This window comes from Epinephelus fuscoguttatus, linkage group LG16, assembly GCF_011397635.1.
Source record: "Epinephelus fuscoguttatus linkage group LG16, E.fuscoguttatus.final_Chr_v1".
NCBI classification, from domain to species: domain Eukaryota; kingdom Metazoa; phylum Chordata; class Actinopteri; order Perciformes; family Serranidae; genus Epinephelus; species Epinephelus fuscoguttatus.
The window spans coordinates 30,624,774-30,636,844 of NC_064767.1; the positions used below are offsets into that span (position 1 = coordinate 30,624,774).

Consider the following 12,071-nt stretch of genomic DNA (forward strand, 5'->3'; position numbering starts at 1 on the left):
GCACAGAAGGCCTAGATGGACCCTTTGTGGGCTTGTGGTTTTATTAGTGTCCACAGTGTCCCCAGGGTTAGGACACTGGGGACTTCCCCTTTTGGACTAGGTACAAGACGCATCATGAGCAAAATAAGCAGTCAACGCCATGGCTGAGCATATTCTCCTTGTAACTGCAGTGTCACAATGACAGTCTCAAAAACTTTGATTCTGACTCCAGGGTTTGTTACATAACAAATTATGGAACCAATAATAACCCATAATGCCCCAGCGAAGACATTTTTTACAAGCTGAGTTTCATTGTCACCTCAAGGGCTCATAACTGGGGATAAGGTTCATTTTAAGTTAGCACATTATCAGCTGTTTGACAATGTAGTTAAGACAAAGGCTCGTGTTATTTACATTTACAAGCAGAGGTTTGTGTGTTTGATGAGCATGAGTTGAATGTGAGCAGGGTCGTGGCTAGACGGTTATCCTAGATTTGCAAAACTCTCATGAGCATCCTCAGAATATTCTTGTCCTGCTGTTTCATGGTGTGACACCACTGGTTAAGATCTGGTTATAGGTCTCGGCACAAAACACATGTGGTTAAGACTAGAGGAAGATAATGGTTTTGGGTTAAAATGATCACTTTAAAGATGGAACTTGAAATCTTGCCGGCATTATCACAAATCTGGGGTTCACATCAAAAGACCACATCGCACATTTATTTCAAAACAGGTGCATATAGGAGAGGGGTGAACAGGATACAGCTTTCAGACAAAGTTACGCACACTGTCTAACTAAAAATTTTGGGATGTATCCGTAACTTGACCTTCATTGCCTGATGAAGGTTTAGTTACCGAAACATTGCAGTTTATTTATTTTTTTCTAATTTTTGGCAAGTTAGCCAATATGTGTGAGTCTGTCTGCAAGCTATGTCCTGCAAATCTGAGGGTATTTATCTAGACACAACCTGTCAGCAGGTACGCTCGGGCTGCAGGCGGAAGGCTGAGGGGCAGGACTAATTTACATATTCATAGATTCATGCATATTAAATGAGGCAAAGATGTAGAGTTGCCTCTAAAAAAAACATCTAAATATGTTATTCTGATGATCAGAGATTAGTTTTTAGGGGTTTAATCATGCCCGCAGAGGAAGTTTAAATATGTACTTTTTTCATCCCACACTCTGGCTTGTGCCCCGTTACAGAGACCCTGTGGAGTTTTTTGGTTAATAATCTAATGTCATGTTTACATTCAGTGGTTTTCATCAAAGTTTATTATGTGTGTCCTTGAAGTCGAGCAAACGTGTTCCTCATAATACAAGATTTCAAAATTACATCCATGTTTGCTTGCCACCATTTTTCTTTACTGTCTTTGTCGGTGCATTGCTATACTTGTTGTTCATTATGGCCACCAACTGTCACGTGAGGCCCATGTGCATGTGTGTCCAAACAAGTCTTGCTAAAACATTGACCCACTGTACTACTGCTGGTTAAAATGTCCACAAGTTTGGCCTACCTTTAAAGCTGCAGTGTGGGACAGCAGTTCTCATCATTTTTGGCTTGTGAGCTCTCAAAGTTAAGCAATAGCCACTTGTGGCTCCTTATCTCAGGTTAGGGCCTTAGTGCGAATCATAAACAGTCATTTTTTTTCCTTCCTGAAATGTTTCTTCATATTTTTGAAGGATTTTACAGGCTGGAAAAGGCACAAGTATTCAAGAAAGACAAGAAAAAAACACCCCCAGAAAAATATAGGAAATTGTGATGATCCTTTTTTTATTTGGTGAACACTCAGATTCGATATACGTTTTATTCGTCTATCAACCACCTTAGTTGGGAGCAACTGCTGCAGGAGATGGTGCACAATTGTCACCATCTTATTTATCTAAAAAGAAAGAAAAAAGAAAACTGTGATTGCAACAGAAAAGAAAGTTACATTTTTATTATTTGAGACATCAGATTCCCCCTGTGAGTCCTGAAGGAAACAGATGAGAAATGTTCTCCGCCCTGAGGAAGAGACAAAACATAAACATCATCTGCCTCCATCATCCCACTGAGACAAATTATATTTGTGTTGAAGTCTAAAGCATTCTCACCAGGGTGCAGTCATTTCACAGTGTTTCATTAAACAACTACATGCACGTGACTTTATTTTCAAATGTGAGTGTATACGCATCATTTTGAACTGTTCAAGTTCAGCACCATCTTATTATGACCTGTGTTTATATTAAGAAGGGCCTCTAGCTGGCACTAAGACGGAAAATGATGAGGGAATATTCCAGCAGCTTAAGCCTTGCATGCTAACTGATCCATTAAAGCCCTAAAATGATCCGATCCAAGGGAGCTTTTCTAAATTACATAAACCTTATTAGAAGAGTTTAACAACTCAGAAAGTGGAGCGGTCACAATACAGCCGCCATATGACTGAAATCTCATCACAAACGCAGCAAAATGATGTTGTTCTTTAAATCTGTTCTGTAATCTCACATGAAAACCTTTTTGTTTCATGTTTAAACCAATCGCACTGACTTAGCAAGCCATGTGGAAAGTTTTTGTTTGGTCTTAAGTGGTCACAGTTCAGTTTGTGGCCCGGCAATTGCGGTGACCTAATGTGTGGTTATGCATTTCTGTTTCTAACACTGTGCCGCATGCATTTGTTCAATACTTACATGTGAACAGCCCATGTAGTGAATAGTGATATGAGGGCATGTATCAGAGAGGCCAAGCTGACATTTGACATACGGCATTCAAAGTGTCTTTTGACTGACAGCTCCATAACTGTGATAACACCATTATGTGTTTTCTGTCAGACAATATCTGTCTGAAAGAACAGACAGTTTGTAAATTCGCATGTCGAGCTGCTTGTGTCAAGATAACAAGATGGAGAAAAGCTCTTCAACGCAGACTGAGCTGTCAGACAAGACAGTTTCAGTGTTTGAAGTATTCCTTCTGCATATAAAGTGAGAAGGGTTTCTCAGACTTCAAAAGGAAGTCGAAAGGGAGTTCATGTATCACAGTTATTCCTGGGAAGTAGACTTATTTATCATTTTCAACTGCAAGATAGTGTTGATTAATTAACCTCATGTGCCATCTAGTGTTCATATTAAGACAGTACAACATTGACAGTGTGCAGAGGAGTGACATCAATTCAGAGGAAATGTATTACAAACAAATTTGGTGCTTGAAAATAACATAGTGAAGCAAATGTTCTTTTAGATGGCTGTTGTGAAGACTGAGGGTGAGAAAACACACAAAAAGTGTAGTTAATAATGAAATCGAGCTCCAACATTTTTGTCCCTTGCTACATCCTTTATTTATTTATTTATTTATTTATTAGATTATTTTTGGCATTTCCTCCCTTACGTTAAAAGAGTAGAGGCAGAGACAAAACAGGGAGAAAGAGAGGTATAGAACATGTAACAAAGATCCCAAGGGTGGAATCAAACCCAGAATGGGTTTAAAAGGTGCTACAGACGCTGCTGGAGGTGTTGTTGTGTTGCAGTGTGTTGACTCTGCAGTCCTCTGTGACTTTGCCTGACGACAGCAACTTGCCATGTTACCCGAGATATTAGGATTAAAGTCAGGTGTTTGGTGTCTGAATGTCTGCTGGTGCCTTGCATACAAATAGCCATCAATCAATAATGAAACAGGGAAGGTTGCATGGGCAGGAAAAGTTTGAGAGAATGCAACACTGGATAAAATGTTGGGACTTTAGTTTGATCAGACGTGTGCACAAGTCTGTCTGCATCCATTAAAGGTAGAGCACAGATTTTTTTGAACTGGGGCAGTATGAGGTAGTCATCTAGCACCTCAGAAGCTCAGCAATGCACCACTGTTGGTGGGGGTTTTCAGCAAAACATATTTTAGCCACTTAAAAAAGGCCACTGAAAAAAAATATTATCAGTCAAAGTGGATGCTATATCGAGAATATTTTTACCACTTTACCTTGCCCTCACACAGCCCTTTCCTTTGGTGCTACATTTTCTCAAACGTATAACATCTGTATTCCTACGTTAAAGCCCAACTGTGCCATGAACTGTATTATGCCGCTGGCTAGTTCACTAGCAAGGACCACACCACAACGATATGCAGTTTAAAGGTTTAATAAGGATGTGATGTCAGAAAATGGTTATGAATGGGGTGGTGATGAATGGGGGAGTGCAGATTGGCAGGTGAATGAACGGGATGGTGATGACGTCATCGGAGGGTCGGACTGGGTGAGGTGTAGATGTGGGCGGAGAGACTCAGTGTGGGGGTTCCGTCTCGTGTTCTGATGAGCCCGTGCAGTTAGGAAGCCCCCAAAAGAGTCTGATTAAGTGAGGCTTAGTCTGTCGTGCGCTAGACGGAGATCATTGAGGTTATTGTGGATGTAGGTTTGATATGCTTGTGAAGACCAGCGGCCGAGGACCTGAATGACTTGGTCTGAAATACCTGATCTGGCGGCTGAGGAGGCGGCGCCGATGCGGAACGAATGGCAAGAGTAATGATCTGATGAAATTCCGGAGAGACGGAGGATGTTATGGAAGTGTTTCTGGAACCAGAAACGGGTGGCCATCCTCCCTGTTTCGGTGGGGAAGAGGGGATCTTGTGGTGAAGCGTGGGCGGAATACCGGGTGTGGATGTATCTGGTCAATGGCTCGTGCGGGCTGAGAAAGGAGTTGAGGCGGAAGATGTAGATGGGAAAGGTTACTCCTAACTGATCAGTTTTACTCCTGCAGAGCGTGAATATGAGCGAGTCTGAAGTGTGGGTGGTGATGTCGGATAGACTGGGATGACGGGAAGGATCGTAGACAGATGATGTTGGAGCGAATTCAGAGCACCTCAGGAATCCGAAGAAGGCAAGTAGAAACATTGATTCCAGTGTTAAGTCGACTGTGGGGGAGATGTAACCGGAGCGCAGAGTGTGTATACAGCAGCAGAGCAGATCGGAGGTGAGGGCGAGGCGTCTGGCTGTCAGCGCTGGTTCTTGCTTTCGTAAGCCTTTGATTAGCATGGTGACGTGAGCATGCGAGATTGATTGACAAGGGAGGCCGGTGGATAATTTATGGAATAAATTGATACCAGCTAGATATGTTTGTATGCTGGAGGCCCGGATTTTTGTTACGGTATGACAGTGTGTGATGAAGTTGCACATGGACAAGGCGTCCAGAGAGGGAAACGGTAGATGATAAGTAGTGTGGTAATTCTTGAAAGAATTCCAGCCGGTGAGGTAAGCGGATAGCGTGCTTGGTGCTAAACTGTTAAGGATGGCTTCTTGGGAGGTGTGAGTGAGATTTGCCAGATGAGGATTTAGCTGAATATGGTCGCTGAAAACGGTGGGATTGGTGTGGGATGGACATCCGAGTCTGGAGCCAAGCATCTGAATTTCTGGAAAGAGAAGCGGGAGAGTGAGTCAGCAATGGCGTTGTGGTGACCGGGAATGTGAGATGCACGGAGGATGAATTGATACTGAGCGGAGATGAGAGTGAGTCTGCGAGTGAATGGCATGATGGCTGGGGAACGGGAACGGCCTTTATTGATTATATCTACTACTGCTGTGTTGTCAGAGTGGATATTGATGCATTTTTTTGACCATTCGTGCCCCCAGATTAGAGTGGCGATGATCACGGGGTACAGCTCGTACAGAGCAGACGAGGGAGAGCGTGACTCTGTGTCGAGGGACTCGAACTCGGAGGGCCAAGCGGCAGCAAACCACCTCCCCCCGTAATACCCGCCGAAACCTACGGAGGGAGCCGCGTCCGTGTAGAGTTGAATGTCCTCGGGATGGGTGATGAAGTCATCATAGAAGAATGAGATGCCGTTCCAGGGTGACAGAAATTGCTGCCACATGCGCATTTCTGTTTTACAAGTGTCGTCCAGAACCACGTGGTCGTGGAGAGAGGGAATCGATGCAGCTTTGGTCAGCAGTTGAGAAAGAAAAGATTTTGCCTGTGGAATTATGCGGATGGCGAAATTGAGGTGCCCGAGGAGAGCGAGCAGCTGGCGTTTGGTGCATCTGTCTGTCAGAAGATAATTAGACAAGAGCAGCGAGATGCGCTGCACTTTCTCCAAGGGCAGTGAAGCCTGGAATGACATTGAGTCCAGAGTGATGCCCAGAAACTCAATGGATGTGCCAGGTCCTGAAGTTTTTTCTTCGGACAGAGGGACACCGAGGTCAGAAAATGCAGACGTAAGTGTAGTGAGACCGTGGCGAGGAGGTGAGGACGGGGGAGTCACGACAAGAAAATCGTCAAGGAGATGAAGGACGTAGGGGAGCCTGTAATTGTTGGAGAGGATCCAGCATAGAGCCTCGGATAAGGAGTCAAAGATTTTGGGACTGCTCTTGCAGCCGAAAGTGAGACGCACGGAGAAGTAGTAAGCCCCCTTCCAGCAGACACCGAAATAACACCAGAAGTCGGGGTGAATGGGCAAGACCTTGAATGCGCTCGTGATATCAGCCTTAGACAGCCATGCTCCGTGTCCCGCCAGACAAATCAGTGCCATGGCGTGGTCAATGGTGGCGTACTGCATAGAGAAATCTGGGCTAGGAATAAGGCTGTTGATGCTCGGGATGTCGGAGCCGTGTGGGGACGACAGGTCAATGATCAGCCTCTTTTTCCCCGAGTATTTGCGTGTGGCGACACCGATGGGACTGATACGGAATACGGGGAAAGGAGGATGATCGAAAGGGCCTATCATAAATCCCTCAGTGACCTCTTTTGCCAGTAACGTGTCAACAGTGTCGGGCTCAGTGAGAGCGGATTGAAGATTGTGACATGTGTGGGAAAAATTAGGAAGCACCTCCATGCCGGGGTGAAAACCGTGAGTGAAGCCAGAGATGAGAAAATCGACAAACTGCCTATCAGGGTGATCACTGAGAGCAGCAGCGAGTGCACGTACCTTGATGGGCGTGCCGAGGTGACGTTCTAGTCATGCTGCTGTGTTGGTGGGATTGTGAGGGCAGGTGGTCCTGGCGTGAGCGCCCCCGCAGAAGGAGCAGACGTGCAGGAGACGGCAGCCGGATGAGTTGCAACCCCACTGATTGAAATTATTGCACACCATCCTGCCGCCCTGATAGAGGATCGGCCGTCCGCGCTTGTCGACGCCCTTTGGCACCGGCACGTTGACAGTGGGACGTGCGTCCTTAGCTCTGGGGATGACAGGAGGGGGGGGTGCAGCGGAAGACAGACGGTCGAAGATCGGAGCATTGCGTGGGGTGGTGGGGCGGGAGTGCGGTGGTGGAGCCCTGATAGTGCCTGCAGCCGCCGGGTGAGAAGGGGCGCCACATAAGTCGCAGGAGAAGGAGGAACAAGCTGCGAAAATGCGGCAGTATATTTCTGAATCGAGGGCCCCCCAGTATGTCCCCTGGTTTAGCTGCTGCAACCGGCCGGCTGCTTGTGCGGCAAAGTGGACATGGTAGGTGTAAAATCCCGTCCCCCCGAAACGCAAAGCCATGTCCAACACGATGGACAGATAGTCGTCCAGCTCTGATCGACGGTGAGGAAAAGCAGAGCAGATGACATCGCGAAAAAGGGAGAAAGCGAGAGCAAACTCGACAGGAGTCAAGTCTTTGGACCTGGTTGGCATTGACTGCTTTAATAGAACTGGACCGAGGACAGTCTGCAGTTCCCTGGGTTGACTACTGTCGAAAAAAGATGGCTGAATGAGCTGGGCTAGGTCTACATAATTACCGGACAGTATTTGCTGGCGCAGTGAGTGCGAGGCGGGTGAGGCGTTGAATGGCTGAGGCCGGCGGAGCTGGTGGTGTGGCTGTGGCCAGAGTGTAGACGGCAGCAGAGGAAAAAACATTAGGGTGTTGGGGAAGGGAGGGGGTAGGGGAGGGGTAAGGAGAGACACGTCGGAAAGAGAGTGGAAGGCAGTGAAACACCCGCCGGAGGAGCCTGTTGTGCTGCGGAACGGGGCTCCTGGGCTGCGATGCCAGCTGGAACAGGATAGTTGGAATGAAGGGTAGAGGAAAGGGATGTGGGGATGGAGGATGTGTGTGCACGGGGTGAGAGTGGAGGCCTGCGAGACAGGGAGGAGAAGAAGGCAGATATGGCGCGTGACATATCTGCGTCTGAGGGAGCAGGCACAGGGGGTGATACGACCTGACCCCCGGCTGGGGGAATGAATGAGGGAGGCTGCTCCGGCTGGAGTGGTGGAGGCGCCGTGACGTCACCGACGGTGACGCTGGCGGGAGTAGGCCTCGGAGGGCGACCCGGAAGTGCGGCCGGCTTGGGAGAAGGAGCTGTGGCCTCGGGAGCCCGGACAGCGGCTGAATAGAGCTGGAACAGCCTGGACTTGTTGTCGCTGCGGTGGAAGGGGATGTTTTTTGCCCTCAGGAACCGCTGGAGCTGAGCGATGGTCCAATCCCTGATGTCGGGCTCTTGCTGTGGACGTGGAGATGGAGGAGATGGCCGAGTTGAGCGTGACGGAGCCCCGCGGGAGCGGCGAGGTCGACTAGATGCTGCACCGCTTCGGGAAGGAGGAGGAGAAGACCGCCGCTGGCTCCCACGGTTGTGGACGCAGCGTAGATTTCCCACCCGCGAGGACGGAGGAGAGGAGGCCTGAGATCCACTAGGAGTTGGGGCGATCTCGTTGATGGAGCCCGACGGAGAACCACGGCGAGACGGAGGGATGTGGACCACAGAGCGCAGCCGGCTCCCCTGGGAGTTTCGGCTACCGGCAGACTGCTGAGACAGGGTCAGAGGATCACCTGGCTCGAACAGAGAGTCGTACAAGTCGTCGGAGTCTGATTCGGACAGGTTGACTTGCAACACGTGATCCATCGGTGAGTACGCACAAAAAACACACTTGCTGAGATAACCTATGTAGGGTCGCCAATGTTCGAGAGATCTGAGAGGCCTGTGGTAGAGCTGTGCTGGTATATATATGTTAGTCAGGTGATTAGAGGAGTGGTTGAGGCGTGGTCCTGCTCCTGAACCTAAGTTAAACAATTAACTCCATTTGTTTGGATCACAATGTGCCGTTGCGCACTGAAACAGAACTCCACTCTTCTATAGATTTACGGTGGTACATATACAGAAATGAAAACAGCTGTAACTAGTTACACTGAATATAGACATCAACACTCCACCCGCAAGACTGAGACAACGCTGCGTTTGCAGTGAACATTTCTCTCAAGAGGATTATGTAAAACCACCTCCAAATAAGCCAGAGGGACACTTGCCGAAGAGCACTGCTGTATGCAACCATCAGGTAAAATAATGCCTAAGACCTACAAATAAATGAAATGACTTACCAAACAACCAGTAAAATGTGATTCTCTGGAATCTTCTGATTCAGAAAGATCCTGAAGTTGTGTTGTAACCAAGTCCAGGCAGCAGTAGCTCTTTGGGTCTGTCAGCATGCATTTACAGTTCACAGTAAGCTTCTGCTCTTTCTGGGCCTCCATTTCCACAGAAGTTTCCCCTCTCTCATTTCTGCTGATAGGTCTCCCTGAATGGCTGACCTGCGGTGTAACACAGTTGCAGTTTGCATGCAAATACAGACGTTATACAGTTGAGAAAATACAGTGCCAAAGGAAAGGGCTGTTTGACAGCAAGGTAAAGCGGTGATTCTCAACAAAGCGTCCCCCTAGACTAATATAGATTTTTTAACACATTCTCTCGCTGACCTTGTCACATATTGATGTTTGGTCATGGACTTTCCATATCCACTAACGATGTGCAAGGTACCCTGGGTTCGTTGGTTGTTGACGTTCTGGGACACCGAGTCAAGTGCCTGCCTGTTTCATGCATTGTCTACTTTCAAAATACACTTCCGTTTTCACAGGAAATTTAATGTTTACATACAGTCTCTTTCAAAATAGACACACTATATCAGTACAACACTGTGAATTAACTTCCCCCCCCCAGATGGACTTTCACTGCCTTAACTTTTGTCCTTGTCCTGCCACATGTCCCCCTGACACCGCCGGGCGCCATTAAACTAAAACAGCAACCAGCTGCGTACCATGCCGATGTTAAAGGACGCCTTTTTTGTTGGTTTCTGACGGCACAAGTCACTTCCCAAGCGTTGCTTTTCGACAACTTCAGAGTGAGACCAGGCTTGATTTTCTAAGGTAGGCTTTATTTAAGTGGCTAAAATACGTTTCGCTTAAAAACCTCCATTCACAAAAATGCTTTGCTGAGCTTATGGTGTACCAGTCCTGTCTGCTTTGCCTACCACCATCTACTGTATGTGATACACTGACTATAGTAACCTCATACAAACCTGCATCAAAAAATCCAAACTATCCCTTTAAATAAAATGCATTAGAATGAATACAGGTACATTACTGTTTGTGCATCACTGCAGTGTGTAGCACTGTGTGTACTGAAACAAAAATCTATTTGAATCATTTCAAAGTTATAAAATTAACAGCTTGCATGATTTGTATGTAATATGCAACATCTGCTTCATATTACATACACGTGCAATGTAGCACATTCAGTGTTCCCCTAAGCATTTTTTTGTTTATGGCCTTATCCTTATAACAGTACCTACAGTAACACTGTCAGTGGTAAACTTTGGGGTGTGAACAGTTTCTCACATAGGGGATCTTATTGCAAGCACATTGCAAGAACTAATTCATCACATCCTGATTCTTATCCAGAGAAATGGCACGTCCTTTGAGAATTTTTATCACAGCTGATGGACTCATTTATAACCATAAATCCAGAGCGGGTCAAAGATGGATTCAGAATGAAAACAGAGCAAATATGAACCATAAAATATTGCACTAGATGCTTACCACAGCATAATTGTCAGTAGATTACAGAGAGGAGAATACAGGAAATCAAAACTAGTCGGAGCAGAAAGCTTTGGCTGACTGTGTCTTCTTCTTTTGTTATCAAACTTGGACAGTCTTTTGCTCTCTACTGCAGTATTTATCATTTCTGGTACTTTTTAGTTCACTATGTTATGTTTTCTTCCTCCTTGTTTTTTTTCCCCTTTGGAGTCTGCAATCTCTTTTGAAGTTTTCTCTGCCGAGATATTATTGAAATTTCGACCCACAGCCATCATAATATCTGTGAGAGAAATTAGTCTGATTCATGTAGGAATCTTTTTTATACAAAAAAGTTTAAAACTGACACACCTTGAATCAAAGGGAATTAGTGTTGGTTTGGATAACTTAACATCCTTAAACCTCATTACTGTGTGTAACTTTCAAAGAGAGTAGACAGAAAAGACAAACAAGTTTAAAGTAAAATCCTCTTGCATTTAAAATTCTAACAATACAACTCTGCTTGAGCCCTGCGCATTTTAAATGCCTTCATGCAAATAGTGAAAGCCTGGCTGGAAATAAGCCTAACCTCCTGCGAGCGATGAGTAATTATAATGCATACAATTCAATTCACCCTATCTCAGGCAGCTGTGATGTGATCTGCAGGAGGTTATCATGCATTCCCTCTGCGCCGCCGTGTAAAAGGTCATTAGATGTATTGCCACTTTGCTGCAAGAGGGGAGGTAATGGCATTAAACATGTGCTTAAATGCAATAAAATGCCATTAAAAAGTCTGGCAGGAGGAGGGAGAGCGCTGCAACTCCAAGGTCACCCATCAACCTGCGTATCTGTGGCAACAATGACACTTCTGTAAGAACTTGCACCCTCCAGGTCAGTCAGGACACCCAGTTCCCACCCTTCCTGCTTTCCCATGATGAGTCTAGTGTCATTAATCATCTAGCTTCAGAAATGATACTGGGTAATGTATCATTAGCTGTCTTGGAATCCTTGATTGATGATTTCATCAGTGAGGACGATGCCCATTTGAAGGGAAACTCCTTGTCAGATGTCCATGTTCTTGTGTACATCAGAGTGCAACACTATGAATGTCTTCCAGGAAAGACTGCCTGAAAATGTCCATTGAACAATATCGGGTGCGTCCCAAGTCTCTTAAATTACTGCTAGTGCTACTGCTAGCTGACTTTGCTAGCAGTTTAGCCCCTCCCACCTAGGAAAAAATGCGAGGAGCTAGCGCTAGGAGCGATGAGCGAGCATTGTCGGTTTAAGAGACATGAGACGGCCTTACTCTGAAGCGTCACATGAAGCGACGTCCATTCCTGATGACGGCGGCACAACTGGATCTGCTGCATAACGGAGCCAGCATTTGGC

General features: G+C 46.3%; 2 protein-coding genes across 2 annotated transcripts; both read right to left on the minus strand.

Annotated features, from left to right (window-relative positions):
* Window positions 1-4,173: 4,173 nt before the first annotated feature.
* Window positions 4,174-5,108, minus strand: LOC125903558 (uncharacterized). Its single transcript, XM_049600539.1, has one exon. The coding sequence runs from the start codon at window positions 5,106-5,108 to the stop codon at window positions 4,287-4,289; it is 822 nt and encodes a 273-aa protein (XP_049456496.1). The 3' UTR covers window positions 4,174-4,286.
* A 116-nt stretch (window positions 5,109-5,224) lies between these two features.
* Window positions 5,225-6,898, minus strand: LOC125903557 (uncharacterized). Its single transcript, XM_049600538.1, has one exon. It carries the CDS (start codon window positions 6,758-6,760, stop codon window positions 5,264-5,266), a length of 1,497 nt encoding a protein of 498 aa, XP_049456495.1. The 5' UTR covers window positions 6,761-6,898; the 3' UTR covers window positions 5,225-5,263.
* Between the last annotated feature and the right edge of the window lie 5,173 nt (window positions 6,899-12,071).

Coding starts and splice junctions, on each gene's coding strand:
- LOC125903558 (XM_049600539.1), bottom strand. CDS start 5,108: ATGTGCAACTTCATCACACACTGTCATACCGTAACAAAAATCCGGGCC.
- LOC125903557 (XM_049600538.1), bottom strand. CDS start 6,760: ATGGAGGTGCTTCCTAATTTTTCCCACACATGTCACAATCTTCAATCC.